The sequence below is a fragment of the Bos mutus genome, chromosome 14 (genome assembly GCF_027580195.1).
Source record: "Bos mutus isolate GX-2022 chromosome 14, NWIPB_WYAK_1.1, whole genome shotgun sequence".
Lineage (NCBI taxonomy): Eukaryota > Metazoa > Chordata > Mammalia > Artiodactyla > Bovidae > Bos > Bos mutus.
Window position 1 is genome coordinate 27149524 of NC_091630.1, and position 13097 is coordinate 27162620.

Consider the following 13097-nt stretch of genomic DNA (forward strand, 5'->3'; position numbering starts at 1 on the left):
TTCTAAGGAAACTAATCTTTAATCAGATATAATAAGTTAAGGGTACTAACTCTAAGTCAAACTTTTGCAAATGAATATACAATTATTCTGAGTAACAGTGAAGAGACAAATTAGATGAGAAAAATGTTAAATAAACCATAAATGGCAGAGCCATGCAAATATTTGATTATCTTGTTAAAACTTGCATCAGAATTATATATTTAATTTTTGAAAAGAATTTCAACTTTAACCAATACTGCTTATAACTGTCATTTGATTCATAATGTTAATTCTTTGCTTCTCTATTTCCTTCAAAGGTCAGTCTAATTCTCTGGAAAAGTGGTTTGACAATGAAGCCCATGGAGGTTTATTTGGTATCTATATGAACCAAGATGGCCTTCCTGGATGTTCGCTTATACAGGGATTTACCATTTGGTCATGCTGGGATTACGGAATTTATTTTCAGGTAAATGGATCCCCAAAAAGTGATTGTTTATTTTCTTTAATGATTGTATTCTGTACTGTGTAACCTACAAATTCTATTATAGACCACGGAGAGTGTGCATATCTACAACGTGACCCTGATTGACAATGGAATGGCCATTTTTTCAATGATTTACATGCCGTCTGCTGTATCTCACAAGATTTCCAGTAAAACGGTGCAAATTAAGGTAAGAATTGAATGCAGCCACACAAAGCAGAAAGAACAACTCTGAGAAGGGTAAAATACTGAATGCAAATGATTTTCTCGACTTCGCCCTTCTAGTCATACCTCCTGCTTTTGTGCCCGTCGTCTTCTGCCAGGAATCTCTCCATCCTTCCCTCTGCCCGCTCCTTCCCTCATCTCTTCTTACTTATCACCTACTAATCTTGTCACAGTTAGTTTAATTTACACTCACACTACAAAGTCTCCTGAACCAGCTTAGGTAGTTTTGACACTTTGTCCTCTTTCTGTTGCTACTGTTTTGTGCACAAATTCCTATCATAGAAACACAACATGCCATTATATATAATTATTTATAATCCTGTCCCCCCACTCCTGCTTTAAGTGTCATCCACTCAGGGTAGAAATCACATTTTTTGCATCTTGGTTTACTGAATGATCCATTTCTCAAAGTTATACAGGTTGTGCTTTGCTACAGTGGAATTCAGTACTATTCGTTGTCATGTTGTTATTAAAGGTTACCTTTTGAACTTTTTAAAATAGAACTCCCTAATTGTTGGAAGTAGCCCTGAATTTAATTGCTCTGATGTCCTAACTAATGATGATCCCAATATTGAACTTTCTGCTGCCCATCGAAGTTCTAGACCTCCATCAGGTAAAGATTTTAAAACTTTTGATTTTGGGGTTCATAAGAGTGCATGTGCAAATTTCATTGACTTTCTTCTTCTTATAAAAGGTGGGAGAAGTGGGATTTGCTGGCCTACCTTTTCTTCAGCACATAACATGGCGCCTCGGAAACCCCATGCAGGGATCATGAGTTATAACTCCATCAGTGGTCTTTTGGACATCTCAGGCAAGTTTAAACATAGTCTTTGAAAATCTACTCAATTAAGTTATGTAAAGACTATGTAGAATATAACTAGTAATTTCATTGTTAGTTTAAAAAAGTAATGATTAAAGTAATCTGCTCAATATGACAAGCAAAGAAACTGGACATCAGAGTCAATTTCAAGAATGGTTCCCTTGGGAGTTCTCTGGCAGTTCAGTGGTTAGGACCTGCATGTGATGTGGCCAGAAAAATTAAAAATTAAAAAATTAAAATTAAAAAATACCATTTTTGTATAAATATTAAAGAATTGACATTACATTTTCCTTCTCAAACAAGAGAAAAGGCACTGGTATAATGATTTAATATTACTTAGTTTCTCTAAATTGGAATGCCCTTTTGTATCATTTGGGTTATATTTTATTAGAACCTTTTACAGCTGAAAAAATTTTAGTTCATAGAACTTAAATGTTTTCCCAAACTTCCACTGCTTTTGGCAGAGCCAGGATTAGAATCAAGATCTCTTGACTTAAAAATACACTGCTTTTTCACTGAACCAGGCTGCATCCTTAAAAATATAAAATAGTTATATATAAATTCATATAGAGAATATAGCAAGTATTTTCAATTTTCCCATTAAATATACTGAGTCATTCTCTATTTCAGCTTAGCAAGTCTCCCTTTCATGAAAACTTTAACCAGTGTCCCCTCAAAGAAACCAGGTCAATAACTTAGACACCTAAGTTTTGACATACTATTTCTCATAATTTTAATTCCTAGAAATGCAAAACAAATTATCATCATTTGTCTGTAGTGAGGACCAGAGTGAGGCTATGGTGAGGGTAAGTGTCAGGCCAAAATGAGGATTAGGATCAGACCCTAGTGAGCATGAGAGTCAGCCATAATGAGTATGAGAGTCTTGCAACAAGGCGGACAAGAGTCAGGCCATAGTGAGGACCAGAATCAGGTCCCAGTAAGGAATCATTCAGGCTTTAGTGAGAAAAGGAGGCATGCCCCAGTGAGCCAAAGAATCAGGCTTCAGTGAGGAAAACTTTCAGGCCGTAGTGAGGCATAGAGTAAGGCATTTGCAAGGCAAAGAATCAGGCCATCGAAAGGACTAGTGTCAGGCTCTAGGGGCGAGTTTCAGGCCCTAGTGGGGACAAGAGACAGGCTGATGTGAGGACCAGGGTCGGACCATCGTGAGAACAGACTCAGGGCCTGTTGAGGGGCACAGTCAGTGCATAGTGAGGACAGAGTTGGGGAAATGATGAAAATTTGTTTCACATTTTTAGGAGTTAAAATTATGAGAAATAGTATGTCAAAACAAAAATAGATGTCTAAGTTATTGACCTGGTGTCTTTGTTGATGGGCTTCCCTTGTGGCTCAGCTAGTAAAGAATTCGCCTGCAGTGTGGGAGACCTGGGTTCGATTCCTGGGTTGGGAAGATCCCCTGGAGAAGGGAAAGGCTACCCACTCCAGTATTCTGGCCTAGAGAACTTCTTGGACTGTGTAGTCCATGGGGTTGCAAAGAGTCAGACATGACTGAGCGACTTTCACTTTCTAACGTGGATAGCCTCGCCAAAAATTGCTTAACGTGCCGCATGGGTTTAAGACCAGTAAAGGATATCTGCGTAGTGTATGAACAGCATCTACTGCTGCAATATTTTGTTAATATTATTCTACAGGTTTATATTCATGTATATGCAGTATTTTCTTACAATAAAATGTAATCAAGCAGGGTAGTAGATAGCACATAGCTAATTTGAGCATTTTTTGGAGCCACTTTTTACTGTTTTAAGTTTTGAGTAATGAAATTTTAAGTGTGAAAGAGCTTGTTTTTTGATCCAATCAGTTTTATCTTTGGACCACAAATATTTGCAGTAAAACCAAGGGAGCAATAGTGTTTCAGTTATCCTTTTCTGTATAACAAACCATCCTCCAAATTCAGAGCCTTTAAACAACCATTTATTAGCTCATGATTCTGTAGCTTGGCAATCTAGGTTTTGTTCAGCTGAGTAGTTCTGCTAATCTTACCTAGGACTGTTCACTGAGCTGCTGTCATTTTACAAGATGTCTTAGGGACTGGTTAGTCTGGGATAGTTTCACTTCCATGTCTGGTGATTAGTGCTGGCCCTTGATGGGATAATGGGAATGATTGAGCCAAACATCTCCTAGGCTTACTCACATGCTGATAATCACAGAATTCCCCCAAAGTACCAAGAGAGTGAGCCCTCATATGCAAGCTCTTTTCAGATCTGTTTATGTTACTCTTGTCCCATTGTATAAAGCAAATCACAGAGAAAATATGCCAAGCTCAGAGAAAATACAAGAGAAGACTACTCAGTGGTGTGGATTTAGTCCACAAATACTGGTGGTCTTACCCGACACGTGGGTCGCCTGGTAGCTCAGAGAGTAAAAAGTCCTCCTGCAGTGCAGGAGACTCGAGTTTGATCCCTGGGCCAGGAAGATCTCCTGGAGAAGAGAATGGCAACCCACTCCAGTATTCTTGCCTAGAGAATCCCAAAGACAGAGGAGCCAAGTGGGCTATACAGTCCATGGGGTTGCAAAGAGTCAGACATGACTGAGCGACTAACACTTACCTGACACGTAAGAGCTCCGTGTTCAAGGTAGTGTTAAATGACATGTTTGGTGCAATAGATTTGAAACAAAACTGATTCGACACTTTCTCTACAGCAGATTATCATTTTCCTATTATTTTTGTTTTAGATACAACATTTGTTGGATTTAAAAATGTTTGTTCAGGTGAAACTAATGTAATATTCATTACTAACCCTTTAAATGAGGATTTACAGCATCCAATTCATGTGAAGAACATACAGCTGGTTGACACTACTGAACAATCGAAAATATTTATCCATAGGCCTGATTTAAGGTAAAATATGTGAAAATTAAGCTTCTTCTTCCCTGTCATCACAGTTTTCCATTGTTTTATTTCCCTGCCATAGACCTGAGAAAGTTGCTGTATTTAAAGTAACTGTTCATGTCTATGAAATTTTAATCAGCATTATGAAAGTGTCTAATATATCTATGCCTTCAGGTAAGTTGAAGAATCTAGGCCTTATTATGTATATTTTCCCATGCTTTTCTGCTCGTGTATCATAAATAGCACCATCTTTAAACATGAAAGATAACAGACTGAGTCCAAAGTGTATTTGTACATTAAGATCTCTCTGTTAATAGTCATTAGAAATGAAAATCATGTCTATCATTTCTTCTCTTTTCCTTACCTCTTTTATTTCCTTTTGCTATCCAAATATCTTATTATGTGCACCACAGTGTATATTTGGAAATTAAATGAGAATCATTATAATCATTGTGATTGAGAATATGAAGAAACTTTGAATGATGATTTTTTTTCAATCACAAAGGTTAGTTGGTGTCAGAATATTTCTAGAAGTTGAACCACTTAGATCCTAAGTCTTGAAAGAATATAGCCAGTAACTTCTATTCTTTGTTAAGATGGACAGACCAGGAATTTAGATATAAGAAGGTACTGGAGGAAAGAAAATTTCCATTAGAGCTCTTTGACCATTTTTAGTACAGAGAGAAGACAAGAAATAATGCTAATTAGATAGACATCTTTTCAGAGAAATGCAGTATTTCTTAATTAGTTTGATTTCATCTGATCTTATTTTGATGAAAACCCAGTATCTCCTCAATAACTGTTAAACCAAAGTGTTTTTTGGCTCACTGGAGGCTCCCCTCTCCTAATAGCTAATAGGAGCTATTAGCTCCTATTTAGTTATCATTGAATCTTTCATATTTCATATATAACTTTAATATCTAGGTCATGGAGAAAACATTATGTTTTAAAATATGTCTTTGAATTTTATGCTTTTATTGGGATACTGTTGGCACAGTCCCAGATCCCTTTTACTAGGTAGCTCATCTAGCCCTCAAATGCTCTAAATGTTGGCCAGTAATGACCTGCATTTGCCTGCTTTTCCAGAAGATTATTCAAACAGGAGTAGTTCTGAGAGGCTAAAGCGCTCCCTACTACCACCTTCTTGCAGTCCATAAAAAAAATGATTAAATTATACAAGAAGAGGTAGAACCCCTCTGGGTGTAATTCATGATCCAGAGGTTCTCTTGAGATCAGATTGAAGCTGGTATGTAGACCACAGTTGTCCCCTTTTCTTTCCCTTGCTGTATATGGCTTCTCTCCTTTGCTCTTCTCTCCTTTCCTTATTGAGAACTCTCTTTATAACTCACTTGAACAAAAATCCGCATCTCAGGTTCTGTTTCTTTGGAACCTGAAGTAAGATGGAGCCCTACACTATAATGTAAGAGTGCTACTGGGCACTCTATTCACAGACTTGCTCACAAAAACACTCTGCACACACTTGAACACAAAGAACACATAGCCTACAGAAATGCTTATTCAAATCATCTCCAAAACTAATAGAGGAAGGAATAGTTTATAGTTTCACGTCTTTTTTAGCAAAAAGCTCAGGTCTACTAGATAGTATTTTGTTGTTATAACTCTGGAATAAATTTTATTTCCCCATTGTATATATCATATAGTGTAAGTATACTATATACCATGTATATACAATGTCTAGTACATTGCAAATTAAGCGGCCGTTTTTATTATTATACCTAATAACAGTCAACACTCCAAGTGGCTCAAGATGAAAGCAGAATACCATCTATCATTGAACTGCATGATGGGATTATAGTATTCAATCTCTTACGGTTTGGATATCTACAGAATAGTTATTAAAATATGTAGCATAAAAATTATAATTTAAATATATCCGCTTGTATATACATAGACAAAAGCCTACAAGAATAAATATATACTAATCTATAATTGTTGATGAGCCTAAAAACTTGGGATAGAAAGGTAAAGTGGACTGAGATTTTATTAAGGATTTATTTTATAGGAAACATGCAGTACATTTATAATTCTTAGAGAACCATTAAAAAGAAGAAAAGGAAGGTAAAAATATAAAGATTTCCCTGCCAACACAAGGATTTTATATGTCTGTACTACTGAGTAATTTACCTACTCTTTGAGCAGTGTTAATATATTTTGAGCAATGCACAAATATGAAATGTATCATTCAACAAAATATAAAATAGCAAAATGGAATTTAATTTTTTTCTCACAGATATAAATTGTCCTTTTGAAATGTTAATGAATCACAATAATAGACCAAGTCAATACAATGGAAAAGCATCATTACAATGCTAATTATATATGCTACTTGGTCCCACTTTGAATCCTTTCTGAAATAAGATTCAAACAATGTTGTGGTACTCTAATCAAATATGCAACTATATTTTAATGCTCTCCAGAAATAGGGAGTTTATACTAAATCTAAGTATTTATGCATTTCACCTTTTCTCCACAGTAAGGTGAATCCATCAGATTGTGTAGATATGGTTTGTGATGCCAAAAGGAAATCTTTACTTAGAGATATGGATGGCTCCTTCCTGGGGAATTCTGGTTCAGTGATACCTGAAGCAGAATATGAATGGAATGGAAATAGCCAGTTTGGAATTGGAGACTATAGAATTCCTAAGGTGATGCTCACATTCCCAAATGGAAGTAGAATTCCTGTCACTGAAAAAGCACCTTATAAAGGTTTGTTGGCTCTTATTCTGTTAGTCTTCAGGTTCATGGAACAAAACATTTTTTATTTTTAATGATTGATGTACTCTAATGTATATTTTGTACTTATTAGTCATATGTACAAGCAAAAGATAATATGTGAATGCTTTTGTAAGGAGATTCTGTTTCATTTATAAATGTGTTTTCTACCATTTCCAGGAATCATTAGAGATTCAACCTGTAAATACATTCCAGAATGGCAGGGTCATAGGTGCTTTGGGATGGAATATGCAATGATGGTTATCGAAAGCCTGGATTCCGACACAGAAACTCGAAGACTCTCCCCGGTGGCTATAGTGAGCAATGGTTATGTTGATCTCATTAATGGTAGGTATTCAATGTAAATCAAATAGAGTTACTCAAAGCATTCACTCTTTATTAGATTCATGGACATATCTCATAAATTATCTGTCACAAAGAACTAGCAAACATCTGAACTTCCTTGCCTTCTGATTGTAAGAAAGATCTAAGGAAGGTAAAGAGACTTGACTCTTCAGCAGTACCCCTCCCATTAGAAAGCAGGCAATGACTCTAAACTGACCGTTAAAAGAAGAGCAGGCAGGTTATGCCTTGAGTCATCTTTATAGGTATGAATGTGGACGGAGGAGCCTGGTAGGCTGCAGTCCATGGGGTCGCTAGGAGTCGGACACAACTGAGCAACTTCACTTTCACTTTTCACTTTTATGCACTGGAGAAGGAAATGGCAGCCCACTCCAGTGTTCTTGCCTGGAGAATCCCAGGGACGGCAGAGCCTGGTGGGCTGCCGTCTATGGGGTCGCACAGAGTTGAACATGACTGAAGCGACTTAGCAGCAGCAGCAGCAGCAGTGGCATAAATACATTTAAGAAAAAATTGATCTGAATGTCTGCAAAAAACCCCAATTTTCCTTACATAAATTAAAAAACGGATAATGTGTTATTTGTAATACTTGAGGAGGAACAGTGTCAACCTACACCTTTCATTTTCATGAATCCTTGGAAGATTTAATCTTGAATCAGTGAGTTGTGAGGTTTTTTGTTTGGCTTTGGTTTTTGTCCGTCCTGATTTCTTTGACTATGAAGACTATCTTGTCAAGCTCCAGAGTCTAGGTCCCTTCCATTCTGGCCCTTGTTGGCTCTCATATAATGGAAGGCAGTGGTCTCCTGAGGATTCAGATCAACTCTGGTGTCCAAGAGTTTTTGAATAAACAGGTGACGTTCTAAAAGCTACTTAAAACAGAGGGCAAGGACTCATTATATATCCCTGAAGTGGCATTGGGGGCTCAAATATTAGTCCCTAATCGTGCTTTTAGAGTCTTTGAAATGCTGAAGGGGCACATAACCAGGATCAGAAAGATCTCTCTGTCCTGACAATGTCACAACATATACCAGAATATTCTGAAATTCCCAAAAGAGCCAATACCCTACAAGTTCATTTTTTTACCTTGTTGAAGAGACTAGAATAAGCTATGTCAGCTCGTTGATTTTAACTCGCTCCACAATTCTGCTCTGACATATAATCTGCCTGGTTTCTATGACCTACAGTCAACCCAGTTTCAAATTCTACCTTTCAGATTTATAAAGCAGAGAAATCATGGAAAGAATTTTAGACCAGTAAGTGACTAATGAAGAGGTTTACAAATTGCTCTATTTTATTCTTCTTATTTTTATATTTTGCTTTTCCTGAAAGACATTACAAGTTTTGCATTTATAATAGTGATATGACATTTCTCTTTTAAATAAATTTTAAAAAGTGACTGTCTAAGGGTAAAGAACCCACCTGCCAACGCAAGAGACATGAGATGTGTGTTCGATCCCTGGATTGAGAAGATCCCCTGGAGGAGGTGATGGCAACCCACTCCAGTATTCTTGCCTGAAGAATCCCATGGACAGAGGATACTGGCGGGCTACAGTCCATAGGGTCACAAAGAGTTGGACATGACTAAACTGACTTAGCACACATGCACATCAGTTTAATGAGAATATAGTTTCAGTTCAGTTCAGTTGCTCAGTCATGTCCGACTCTTTGCGACACCATGAATCATAGCACGCCAGGCCTCCCTGTCCATCACCAACTCCCAGAGTTCACTGAGACTCACGTCCATCCAGTCAGTGATGCCATCCAGCCATCTCATCCTCTGTCGTCCCCTTCTCCTCCTGCCCCCAATCCCTCCCAGCATCAGAGTCTTTTCCAGTGAGTCAACTCTTCACATGAGGTGGCCAAAGTACTGGAGTTTCAGCTTCAGCATCATTCCTTCCAAAGAAATCCCAGGGCTCATCTCCTTCAGAATGGACTGGTTGGATCTCCTTGCAGTCCAAGGGACTCTCAAGAGGCTTCTCCAACACCACAGTTCAAAAGCATCAATTCTTCGGTGCTCAGCCTTCTTCACAGTCGAACCGTGACATCCATACATGACCACAGGAAAAACCATAGCCTTGACTAGATGGATCTTTGTTGGCAAAGTGATGTCTCTGCTTTTGAATATGTTATCTAGGTTGGACATAACTTTCCTTCCAAGGAGTAAGCGTCTTTTAATTTCATGGCTGCAGTCACCATCTGCAGTGATTTTGGAGCCCAGAAAAATAAAGTCTGACACTTTTTCCACTGTTTCCCCATCTATTTCCCATGAAGTGATGGGACCGGATGCCATGATCTTCGTTTTCTGAATGTTGAGCTGAAGCCAACTTTTTCACTCTCCACTTTCACTTTCATCAAGAGGCTTTTTAGTTCCTCTTCACTTTCTGCCATAAGGGTGGTGTCATCTGCGTATCTGAGGTTATTGATATTTCTCCAGGCAATCTTGATTCCAGCTTGTGTTTCTTCCAGCCCAGTGTTTCTCATGATGTACTCTGCATAGAAGTTAAATAAGCAGGGTGACAATATACAGCCTTGATGTACTCCTTTTCCTATTTGGAACCAGTCTGTTGTTCCATGTCCAGTTCTAACTGGTGCTTCCTGACCTGCATACAGATTTCTCAAGAGGCAGGTCTGATGGTCTGGTATTCCCATCTCTTGAAGAATTTTCTACAGTTTGTTGTGATCCACACAGTCAAAGGCTTTGGCATAGTCAATAAAGCAGAAATAGATGTTTTTCTGGAACTCTCTTGCTTTTTCCATGATCCAGCAGATGTTGGCAATTTGATCTCTGGTTCCTCTGCCTTTTCTAAAACCAGCTTGAACATCTGGAAGTTCACAGTTCACATATTGCTGAAGCCTGGCTTGGAGAATTTTGAGCATTACTTTCCTAGCGTGTGAGATGAGTGCAATTGTGCATTAGTTTGAGCATTCTTTGGCATTGCCTTTCTTTGGGATTGGAATGAAAACTGACCTTTTCTAGTCCTGTGGCCACTGCTGAGTTTTCCAAATTTGCTGGCATATTGAGTGCAGCACTTTCACAGCATTATCTTTCAGGATTTGAAAGAGCTCAACTGGATTCCATCACCTCCACTAGCTTTGTTCGTAGTGATGCTTTCTAAGGCCCACTTGACTTCACATTCCAGGATGTCTGGCTGTAGGTCAGTGATCACACCATCATGATTATCTGGGTCATGAAGGTCTTTTTGTACAGTTCTTCTGTGTATTCTTGCCACCTCTTCTTGATATCTTCAGCCTCTGTTAGGAAATAATAGCAATATGGCAAAAATTATGACAGTGTTAGAAGGATTATTGAAGCTTGGGATGTCTCTACTAGGTGGAAAGAATAATTCCAAGATAAAATTAGTACATACCACTAAAGTTTCCCTCAATTTTATTTGTTTTTAAAATACAGCTTATGTTACTCTAAATTTTTTATTTTATGCATAGAAATGTCTGTGTCCAAAACCCACAAAGAAGGTTTATTTAAAAGCAGGATTTATGTTTTTGTTTTTTTAATATAAATTTATTTATTTTAATTGGAGGCTAATTACTTTACAATATTGTATTTGTTTTGCCATACATCAATATGAATCCACCATGGGTATACACATGTTCCCCATCCTAGGATTTATGTTTCTAATGCTAAGGAATATGTTATGCTCTATTTGAGCTTCAGAAGTTTATATTGATGTAAAATTCAATCGAAGTTCAGTTATAAATATTGATAATTCCAAGCAAGCTAGGAAATTGAGCAAAACTAATGAATAAATACATCAGGAAAATTCATCATTCCATATCTCACTGCTGTGTATATATATAATCCCAGCCACTTTAAAACTGAAGTGCAATAGAGAAGTTTCTTACAAGTCATGTTACATGTGTTCTGGAAATGTCTGGATTCAGGTGAAATTGTCCACTTTCTTTTGGCTTTTGAGAGAGTTTAAGGGAATGTTATTTTTCACATTTCTTCTGTTTATGTATGATGTTGACCCTCCAATGTACCTATCCTCATTCACAAAAATATTAAAATAAGAAGGAATGTTAAAGGCAAAAAAATAAACTTAAAAGTTTGTCAAGTTAAGAAATTAACTAATGAACAAATGAGTGTGTGAAAGAAATAATGCATCAGTGATTTGGACATTCAAATGTGTATGTTTTCTAGGTACAAGCTGTATTTTTAGCAAATTAGCTCTGCTGGAGTGTATTTCTCAATAAATGGTTTGAGAAAGTTGTTTCCTCACCCAAAGTCACATTTGATAGGAGAAACAGGAGAAAGCATCAAGCATTTTCTTCCTCACTGTGGGGCCTGGACATGATTATTAAAGTAGATATATAAGTAAACCTGCTATTTCCTTTAATAACCTTCCAATGCAGATCCTCAACATATTAATTTACCTTCTGACCCTGGGCTGTCTAAAAGTAAGGATAGTAGAGAGGCAGTTGCTTCCCTGCGTTCCTTTTCAAAAAAAAAAAAGTTTCCGTGCAACCCATTGTTGTCTGCTTAAAGTCCGTCAGGAGCCTTTATTTGCTGGCTGCGCTGGGCCTCTGTTGCCACGCACAGATTTTTGTTGCTGTGCGGGCTTCCTCTAGTTGCAGCGAGCGTGGGCTGCTCTCTAGCTGTGGTGCCCAGACTCCCTGTTCAGGTGGCTTCTCTAGTTGTGGAGCACAGGCCCTAAGGTGCACAGGCTCAACAGTCGTGGTGCACGGGCTTATCTTCCCACCAGGGAACAAATCTGTGTCCCCCACATTAGCAGGTGGCTTCTTAACCACTGAACCACAGGAAAGACCCCTGCCTTCTTTTTTAAGGCAAGGCTTCAGAAATAGCTTAGATCACTGAATGGACATGTGGATGGATAATGGCTGTAAATGCTGAACTTGACCACTGCAATTTATTTTGAATGCAGTTACACTTCAGGCTTTGCACTAGTAATATTCATAATACGGAACATGAACTTTCATTTGTGTGGATGTAGGCCCACAGGATCATGGCTGGTGTGCCGGGTACACATGCCAGAGAAGATTGTCCCTGTTTCACAGCATCGTGGCTCTGGGCAAATCTTACGAGGTCTACTTCACAGGCACCAGTCCTCAGAATCTTCGACTGATGTTGCTTAATGTTGACCATGACAAGGTAAGGCAAGACAGAAATAATTTCTTATTTTATTATTGGTTCCAGGTGTACAGCAAAGTGATTGATTCAGTGGTACATATACACGTGTCTATCTGAAACTAACACACACTGTTAACCAACTATACTCCAATATAAAATAAAAAGTATTTAAAGAAATAAATGAAGTAATTATTGATAGGCATGTAAAAAATAATAAAAATTATTTCATTTATTGACTTTGTCAAGAAATGCACTTTATCATTCAGTAATTCTATGACGATTATTTCTGTTCAATTATTTCGAAGTAATTTATTTTAAAAAGTCTAAAAACAAACAGAAAAAAAGAATTACTGGGGAATCCCCTGGCAGTCTAGTGGTTTAGACTCGAGGCTTCTACTGCATGGGTCGGGGAACTAAGATCCAGCATGCCATACAGTGTGGCCAGAAAAAAAGAATGAATAAACTTAAAATCAAAGGCTTAAATAAAGAGTTATTGAAGTTATTTGCATATATATCTATCCGCTAAGGACTTTACTTCCTTCCC

The 13097-nt window shown here is 37.7% G+C and overlaps 1 protein-coding gene across 1 annotated transcript in view; it reads left to right on the plus strand.

The window, feature by feature from the left end:
* Positions 1-13097, plus strand: part of PKHD1L1 (PKHD1 like 1) — a 184318-nt gene that overhangs the window by 145943 nt on the left and 25278 nt on the right. Inside the window, exons 64-71 of the mRNA XM_014480419.2 lie at positions 297-445; positions 528-650; positions 1187-1298; positions 1380-1496; positions 4197-4362; positions 6848-7080; positions 7267-7434; positions 12417-12574. Of these exons, the coding sequence (XP_014335905.2) occupies positions 297-445; positions 528-650; positions 1187-1298; positions 1380-1496; positions 4197-4362; positions 6848-7080; positions 7267-7434; positions 12417-12574 (1226 nt within the window). The remainder of the gene's footprint in view (positions 1-296; positions 446-527; positions 651-1186; positions 1299-1379; positions 1497-4196; positions 4363-6847; positions 7081-7266; positions 7435-12416; positions 12575-13097) is intronic.